At 42.5% G+C, this 10,000-nt stretch overlaps 1 protein-coding gene across 1 annotated transcript in view; it reads right to left on the minus strand.

The window, feature by feature from the left end:
• adgrg6 (adhesion G protein-coupled receptor G6) overlaps positions 1-10,000 on the minus strand; it is a gene marked incomplete at its 5' end in the record, with an annotated part of 194,307 nt that overhangs the window by 147,253 nt on the left and 37,054 nt on the right. Inside the window, one exon of the mRNA XM_080791316.1 lies at positions 3,364-3,482. Within this exon, the coding sequence (XP_080647442.1) occupies positions 3,364-3,482 (119 nt within the window). The remainder of the gene's footprint in view (positions 1-3,363; positions 3,483-10,000) is intronic.

A 10,000-nucleotide genomic window follows, 5' to 3' on the forward strand; every position in this document is an offset into this window, starting at 1 on the left:
AAACATAAATAGAACCTATTAACGGTGATAATACTAGTTATTACATATTTTTTTTGGTTAATGACATGGAAGCAAGCATGCGGCGGTGGCGATGGAAAACACAGAACAAAAGTGTGGCGATCGAGGCACACACACGGCGGGATATACGAGCAACACAACACAACGGTGGCATATATTCGGTGGGTTGAAAAAAGAAAGTGTGGATGAAAGATGGAGGGGAGAAAAAAAAAGCAATTTAACATTCATGAAAGGCGGAGAGTCAAATTGTTGTCGTCGGGAAGGAATTGTGTATTCATGTTTTTTTTTTTTTTTAACCAATTCTTAGAAACCCATTCTGACCTGAGATCAGATTCATACGAGGTTTCCACTGTGGACACACACTGGTCTGATTATAACCCATTCTGACCTGAGATCAGATTTTTAAAAAATGTCAGTCGTTCTTCGATTCTTCAAAAATAGCAGACCCAGCTTAGGTCTAACCCCGTCTGTATATTATAACACAACGAAAGGGGACACATTTTGTTTCAGCTCTCTAAGTATACATTTGTGGAAACAAAAAAAACTGCCTTTCATTAAGGCCTATAACGAATGAGTTGCTCTCCCAGCTGTGCATCGTTACCGTATGTATTGTCGCAGCTGCGTGTAACAATAGCAGTGGTGGAGAAAGTACTCAATTGTTTGACTTATAAGTAAAAGTACCAATACTGCAATTTAGAACTACTTTGTTAAAAGTAAAAGTACTTGAGTAAAAGTGCAAGTACTGGCCTCAAAATGTACTTAAAGTACTACGTAAGTAAAAGTATTCATATTGCAGAATGTCCCATTTCACAAGTTCACAAAATGCGTGGAAAATCGATTGAAAATAGCCGACCTACAAGCTCTCAATGTGTCACGCATTGTTGAGCTTGTAGATCGGCTATTTTCAAATGGCCCGAAATGTATAGGGTTAATGTATGTTTTTTTTTAATTGCCAAAGTAACTATAGTTAACTAAAGTTTTCACATAATTGTAGTGAAGTAAAAGTACACTTTTGTAGAAGTATACGTAGAACTAAAAGTATTGTAAATTGGTAAATACTGAAGTAAAGTACAAATGCCTCCAAATTGTACCCAAGTACAATACTTAAGTAAAAGTTCTTAAGTTACTTCCCACCACTGAACAATAGCTCATGTCTTGAACACACACCGGTAATGATTAATGCACGCTTAAGTTTAACATCATGACCTGCAGACTGCAGAGGGCGGAGACAAGTGGCTTGTCTCGTTAGCAAAGGAAACGGGACGCAGCCGACAATCAAGACCGCACACACGCGCACGCACACACACACACACAGCCCATGCGTTATACTGTCAGGCGGAAAAACTAATTTATGAGGAGTCCATACAAACAATCTCGCAAATAGACGCACAAAGTTTGCAAACAACTTGTCTCTAGGGGAAACCCCCTCCCTCGCCCCAAGGCGTGAAGAGAGAGGATTTAGCAATATACTTAGACACGGACGGAGGTATGAGAAAAAATAAACATGATTTGTAGTTTGTTTTTTTGCATTTCACTGATTGGGACACAGATTAGATTACATTAGAATAATAGTTCACAGAGTGGGGGTCCTAGAAGTGATGCCAGGTGGTCGCCAGATATACAATTATCCACAGTAAAGAACCCGATTCGTCCTTTATAATATAAAGGACGAATATATTATATACATACGTATGACGCCAGTCAATCTAAGCCAACATGGGGGTGTGCGACCCAAAATAAATTGCATTAGTAATCATTCAAGCTTTTTGTATTATGATCCTTAGGGTCATCCAAATTATACAAAATTGTAAATTCAATAATTAGTGGATCGTGGTAAAGTCAGGGGTTGAAAGTCTAAGGCAGCATTTTCTAAATTTGCATCATGGTTTAACCCTGTAAAGACCCAACGATGCTTCTCGGTAACATTTTTTTTTTATTTTTTTATTTTTTTTAATAAATTTGTATAGAAATATATCCGGGTCTTGGCAAAGTTTAAGTAGCATGTGACCAGTGCTGTTTTTGACAGTACATTTTTATTTTAGTCTAGTCATGGTGTTTGTAATGAAACTTAATTTAGTCATATTTTAGTCACCTGGAATTTTTTTGTGTTCTTCTAGTTTTAGTCGACGAAATGCCATGTGATTTTAGTCGACTAAATCTACAGTTGATTTAGTCGACTGAAATGTGTTTTGGTGGGCCTTGATGCCGTTGTTATTAAGGGCTGATTTTACACTGAAAATAGCCGATCTACAACTTCGGCTATTTTCAGCATGCAACCAAAATGTAAAATGACTTCTACTGGATTTCTTGTCCACTAGTCTCTTCCTAACATTTTAGTCTAGTTTTTATTTGTTGACGAAATTGTCAGTATATATTTAGTCTTAGTTTTAGTCATCATAGCTTAGTTTAGTCATCATTTAGTTTTCATCATTGGAAAAAGGTAGTCGACGAACATTTCTCCCCATAGTTTTAGTCGACGAAAAATCGTGAAAATGTGACGCAAATCATATGTTTTTCAGAAAACTGTGTGTCTCTATTTTACAATGATCCACACTTTTCCCAATACAACAATTTGTTGTTATTTGGAGAAAAAAAACCGATTAACTATTGCATTTTATTTTGGTTCAAACCTATAGATTGACTGTCCTATACGACGGTTCTGCAATTCTCAGAGAGTGTAGAATAGATCAATCAATTTCTACACTCTCCGAGTTCAATTAACCCATTTTGGGGACGGGTTAAACCCCTTTTGGTGTTTTAAACATTATGTTATACGCTATCGCTATCGCTTGTAGATCTGCTATTTTTCAATAGCTTAAAGCATAACATACTGTAGTGCTATAACACCAAAATGGGTTTCCCCGCCCCAGAATGGGTCAACAGTATAGATTGGAGATTAAAAACACAATCTAATGAAACAAGCTATAGGACGATGATGATCTCCGGATGAATAACGAGAACGTCGTTGTTTGAGCATCTTCCTCGAAGCAAACGTAGTAATAATAATGATAATAATAATAATAATAATAATAATAATAATTGACAGCTGTGGGAGCAACTCTTTGCGTTTTCGATTTAATGTCTCACTCAATTAATGAATCACATGATGTGCCCTTTCATTCTTTCAACATAGCGAGGAGGGGTGCCCACATTTAGACCCACATTTTGACATTTTAAAGAGAAAAAAAAAAAAATATATATATTATTGTTATTATTAGTATTTTTTACCAAGACGTCCACAGACGTCCTGGGCACTACATGCTGTAGTTCTTCTCTTTTTATTTTTTAAACAAGATGGCGGTGATCGAGGGAGGGGAGTGTATACGGTCGGTCGGTCTTCCTTACCTTGCCCGGGCAGGGACAGCCACAGCAGCAGTGCCACGGGGAGGACATGGCGCGGCCTCAACCTCCTCCAGCCTCCTCCTCCTCCTCCTCCTCCTCCTCCTCCTCCTCCACAGCACTCCCTGCAAAGGAAAACCCGAAAAAAAAGACGCCATGTTATAGTTCAGCAACACACACACACACACACACACACACACACACACACACACACGCAATAATACAATTAACATCGCTGTTGTTGGACATCTTATATGGGTGTGTTTCGGGAAAAATGCGCACCGCGGGAATGTAGGTCAAGTTTGTTGTGGAGTGTGGTGGTGGTGGGCCGGTGGTGACGTCACAGAGTGCGTTCGGCGTGCCTTATTTTTTTACGAACGACCACAGCTGTGACGCAACGACGAACGCACCGAGTGCACTGAATAAACGAACGACAGGGGAGCACACACACACACAAGTGCGTTCAGGGCGCATTTCCGTATTCTAACGTTTTTTTTTTTTTTGTTTTTTTTTTCGTAAATTAACGCCCTACTTGATCCCACTAAAAGACGTCACACTAAACCATTGGGTTTATTTCAATTTGCTTTATTTGGGCCCTTGCTTTTTTTTTGATGAGATTTAGCGCCGAAGACACAAAACTAAAGAAGATGTGTGAACAGATTTTTGACTGAGAGCCTGCCATCGCGCAAACTCCAGCCTTTTCACCAGAGGAGAAAAACTTTTTTTGTTTTTTTTTGGTTTTTTTATCCAAAATGAGTTAATAGCACACGCAGACTCTTATAACTAGAGCATGTCTGAAATAAGTGTCAGAGCTGAAATCGACATGCAAATATGAAATAAATGCTTAAGCTATAAGGTGTAATGTTGGAGACCACAGAAGTGAACCATTCAAGCCTGTTTTCTTAACTCTATATAAGCCATATATCAAAAACGGGTGGGTCAAACTGAACAACCGATATGTCAATTTGAAGCTATATGATTCCCTGCTTTCATATGACATGAAAAAGAAAAAAACCCATCTGTTGTCATTGGATAAAATTTGGTCAGGTTTGAACCGGGAGCCTTGTGGTTCCCATCCGGCCACTCTACCCCCTGAGCCACCGTCGCCCCCATGTCCTTGTACCAAAAAAAAGACAGTTGAGTTGTCCTTTACCCATGCATTTAGGCCTAACGTCAACAATATAAAAAATGTCTTCTAAATTATGACAATCTTCTGAAAAACCTCATGTTTCTATAGCATGAGTGGTGCTCAATATTTCATGTCAAGGACCCCAAAAGTTATATGTAATTGGCCGGCAAACCCCCCATTTGAAAATATGTTGTTCCAGAGACCTTCCCCACCAGAAGAAAAGATTTGAGTTAACAACGTTCACTCCGAAAGAATAATATATTCAAAGATTTGCGCCACATATTCGCGATTATAATGTATAACGCTTGAAACACCAAAAGGGGTTTTTCCCCCATGCGTAAAATGGGTTAAGAGTCGCGGGTGGGTCCCCCGCCGCTTTTAAATGCAGAGGGCGATGTCTAAACGCAGCCGTTAAAGAATACGGTTAATATTTTAATCTGGCTCAAAGTGGCCGCAATCTCACTGAGTGATGTTGACACTAACCCATTCTGGGCGGGTATACCCATTTTGGTGTTATAGCACTATGTTATGCTTTAGCAGCTATTGAAGAATAGCAGATCTACAAGCTCATACGAGCTTGTAGGTCTGCTATTGTAGGACTTTGTAGGACTATATGTAGGACTGACATTTTTTAGAATCTGATCTGATATTGTAGGACTATTGTAGGACTATATGTAGGACTGACATTTTTTAGAATCTGATCTCAGGTCAGAATGGAAAACTGTCAGGATGTAGAAGACATTTTTTAGAATCTGATCTCGGGTCAGAATGGAAAACTGTCAGGATGTAGAAGACATTTTTTTAGAATCTGATCTCAGGTCAGAATGGAAAACTGTCAGGATGTAGAAGACATTTTTTTAGAATCTGATCTCGGGTCAGAATGGAAAACTGTCAGGATGTAGAAGAATTTTTTTTTAGAATCTGATCTCGGGTCAGAATGGAAAACTGTCAGGATGTGTAGAAGACATTTTTTTAGAATCTGATCTCGGGTCAGAATGGAAAACTGTCAGGATGTAGAAGACATTTTTTTAGAATCTGATCTCGGGTCAGAATGGGCTAAGTGGTGTCAAACTGAATGACATAACAAAGCACAGAGCGCCACGCTGCCAGCACGGTCTGGGGGAGGGGGGGAGGGGGGAGGGAGGGGGAGAGGGAGGGGGGGAGGGAGGGAGAGAGAAACAAACATACTGTGCGCGTTTAGAATGATTTCCAAATTAGTCTCCCATGTGAGAGCTATGTGATTATATATAATCATTTCCAGGAGATGGGATTTTTTCAGAGAAACCAATTAACCCATTTAGGCCCCGACGACGTAAAAAAAAAAGTATATATATATATATATATATATATATATATATATATTATTCAAAGATTCGTGCCGCATTTTCACGTTTAAAAATAAAATAACAACAGCAGACCTATACAAGCTCGTAGCGCGCCACTCGGTGGCGCGCTACGAGCTTGTATAGGTCTGCTATTTTTCAATAGCTAAAATGCCTAGTTAAAAACACCAAAGGGGGTTCGCGCCCGGAATGGATTAATCTCCGACCGTGCCCCTGTATGTGTGTGTGTGTGTGTGTGTGTGCGTGCGACGCCGTGCGCGCACGAGCACACACACACACTCGCGTACACGCACTTTGTCGCCGACGGGTGCAAAACCCCATTATATAGCGGCTTTATCCAAGGCCACTTTTACATCGATTTGTGCATTACATTCACCCATTCACACACACATTCATATGCACCTTAAATAGATTGTAAATGGGTGAATGTAATGCACAAATTGGTGAATGTAATGCACACACACACATTCATATACACCTTACATTCACCAATTTGTGCATTACATTCACCCATTCACAATCTGTTTAAGGTGCATATGAATGTGTGCGTGAATGGGTGTGAACACACACACACACACACACACACACACATTTGTTACGAATAAAACTAGACAGTAAAACATTCCAGGTGACTAAAACTTTGACCGAAACTAAAAATCAAAATCTGCTGTCAAATTGTGAGCTTGTGTAGACGACTAAAATCGCGTGATTTAGTCGACTAAAACTAGACTAAGTACAAATGGAAAAAACCTCCAAAAATGTCTCGATTTTCATTTCACGCTGGAACGCCATGCATTCTCACCTGCTATACACCACTTAACCATACACACACACACACACACACACACCGTTAGTATGATTAGATTCAGCTGTTGCAGCCAGGAGTGCACTGCACACACGACAAAAGCACAGAAAGACCACGTTCAAGGTCCTGCATTCATCGGCACATGCACGCACATGCACACGCACATGCACACACACATGCACACACACATGCACACACAGTACAGTACAGTACAGTACAATACAATACAGGAGCGCGGCGCGAAATTGAGCATGCCGTTCTTAATCATTTTCCAATGACAGATGTATACAGCCACTACAACCACAAATGTCCCAAGAAAATATAGATATATAGCCTATAGTCTGCTGCGCTCTGGGAGAAAAGCACGGCTGAATTATCTTTATCTTTAGCTTATATAGAAAGGCTGTTTCAACCAATCAGATTGCTCCCCTCAAAACGACCTGTTGCATGTTTTTAATATTATTATTGATTTATTATTTTCCGTAAAAGTATTTGTATACTTGTATATACAACGATATAAATTGACCCATTTAGGTCTGCAGTCGAAAAAAAAAAGAGAAAAAGTCTTCTAAAATCCTGACAGTTTTCTGAAACACCTCATGTTTCTACAGTATATCAGTGGTGCTCAATATTTCATGTCAAGGGACCCCCACAAATAATATGTAATTGGCCACCCTTGTGTCGGGGATGCATCTATATAAGTGATCATTGTTTCTAACTAAGTCAAATTATTAAGCTCTAAATGGAGCCCAAGAATATCACATTTTGTGCAGCGATGCACATGAAGATAAGCGTGATCGACCGTGCACGCGCGGATTTCGGGGGGCCGGTTTTAGGTGTAGATTACATTAGCAAAAACAAGCTAAATGTTGCTACATTTTGTTATATATTATAAGCTCCCGATTACATGGGGATTAAACGATTATGTGAAATTACGTTCAGTGGCCATAAGGGATTTATGACGCGCTGTGGGTGAGGTGAAGATTTGGGGAGTCACTCGTGAGAGCGGTTGTGCGGGGTTCATTAATCCATTAACCCATTCTGACCCGAGATCAGATTCATATACGAGGTTTCCACTGGACACACACAGTGGTCTGATTAACCCATTCTGACCTGAGATCAGATTCTGAAAAAATGTCAGTCGTTCTTCGATTTTTTTAAAATAGCAGACCTACAAGCTCGTAGCGCGCCACTCGGTGGCGCGCTATGAGCTTGTAGATCTGCTATTTTTCCAATAGCTAAAGCACGACATGATGCCGACACCAAAATGGGTTCCCGTTCAGAATGGGTTAAGACCTGAGACTAGAGATTCTACAGAATGTCTTCTAAATCATGACAGTTTTCACAAAAAAAAACATGTTTCTAACTTTCTATATATCAGTGGTGCTCAAACTGCTTCATGTCAAAAGGTATATGCATTTGGTTGCCCCCCCCCCCCCCCCCCCCCCCCAACTGGACCAGTAGGGGGCGCATCATGGACCCTCCCAGAAGCAAAGAATTTAGTTAATTAGAGCAAATATTGCTATGTGAAAGCATATATATATTCAAAGATTCGCATGTTCACATGTTCACTAGCAGAACTACAAGCTTGCAATATTTGCTATTTTTCCCACAGCTAAAGTTAAAAATAAAGGCTAAGCTAAAGCGACACAGGTGCGTTGTTGCCCCGTCCAAAACGGGTTAATTGCCAGTTGTCTCCACATTTTGCGTAATTGTGCTCGTCTCTCTCTGCATAGTATAGCATGGCGCACTTGAGCTCAGGGCCGCACGCACACACGCACGCACTTTAGATTAAGCCCTATAGCATCCCAGAGATCATTAAAGAAAAGAGGCTACAGGGCATTGCGAAATCAATTAGTGACGCATGTTGATCCTTAATTAAACTCACTTTCAATTACCATACACGGGGGGGGGGGGGGGGGGGTCAAAATCCCTTGTTATTACTGCTGGGAATTTAAATAAAATTTGGATTTTTGCACTTTGGCTCAGCGCCAAAAAGAAAAAAAACTAAAACATACGGATGATGTGCATTATATTTTCTATGAGAGAGAGAGAGAGAGAGAGAGAGAGAGAGGAATTAATTTTGAGGTGCTGCTGAATCCATGTCTGCCGTATATGCCGAGTGACAAGGGTCACCGTGTGGTCAGAAGTTGAGTAATTAGCATAATTAATCACTAAAAACTTTTTATCCGAATTTTGGCTCCAATTCTGATAAAATAATTGTGCTTAATGTGTTCTTTAATGTGTTTTTTTCCCAATCTGGGGGACTGGTCTATTTACAGTGATTCTCAAAGTGAGAGAGAGAGAGAGAGAGAGAGAGAGAGAGAGAGAGAGAGAGAGAGAGAGAGAGAGAGAGGGCTCAAAAGTTAAGTGCCAATAAATTGTTATAAAAGACTTTGATTTGAATTTGAATCACCTGTGGTCATGAAGTATGTGGGTCATGACCGAAAGAATAAGGTCGCGAATACAAGCGGCCAAAATGAGTTTTCTTCGACGGGTGGCTGGCATCTCCCTTAGAGATAGGGTGAGAAGTTCAGTCACATGACTCGGAGTAGAACCGCTGCTCCTTCACCTGGAAAGGAGCCAGCTGAGGTGGTTCGGGGCTCGGGCATCTGGTTAGGATGCCTCTCGGGCTTCTCCCTATAGGGAGGTCCTCGACACACGTCCCACTGGGAGGAGACCCCGGAGCAGACCAAGGACCACGTCCCACTGGGAGGAGACCCCCGGGGCAGATCAAGGACCACTGGGAGGAGACCCCCGGGGGCAGACCAAGGACCACGTCCCACTGGGAGGAGACCCCGGGGCAGACCAAGGACCACGTCCCACTGGGAGGAGACCCCCGGGGAGCAGACCAAGGACCACGTCCCACTGGGAGGAGACCCCCGGGGGCAGACCAAGGATCACGTCCCACTGGGAGGAGACCCCCGGGGGGCAGACCAAGGACCACGTCCCACTGGGAGGAGACCGCCGGGGGCAGACTAAGGACCACGTCCCACTGGGAGGAGACCCCCGGGGGGCAGACCAAGGACCACGTCCCACTGGGAGGAGACCCCCGGGGGCAGACCAAGGACCACGTCCCACTGGGAGGAGACCCCCGGGGGGCAGACCAAGGACCACGTCCCACTGGGAGGAGACCCCCGGGGGCAGACTAAGGACCACGTCCCACTGGGAGGAGACCCCCGGGGGCAGACCAAGGATCACGTCCCACTGGGAGGAGACCCCCGGGGGGAAGACCAAGGACCACGTCCCACTGGGAGGAGACCCCCGGGGGCAGGCCAAGGATCACGTCCCACTGGGAGGAGACCCCCGGGGGCAGACCAAGGACCACGTCCCACTGGGAGGAGACCCCCGGGGGCAGACCAAGGA

The sequence above is a fragment of the Protomyctophum bolini genome (assembly GCF_963924005.1).
Source record: "Protomyctophum bolini genome assembly, chromosome: 19".
NCBI lineage: Eukaryota > Metazoa > Chordata > Actinopteri > Myctophiformes > Myctophidae > Protomyctophum > Protomyctophum bolini.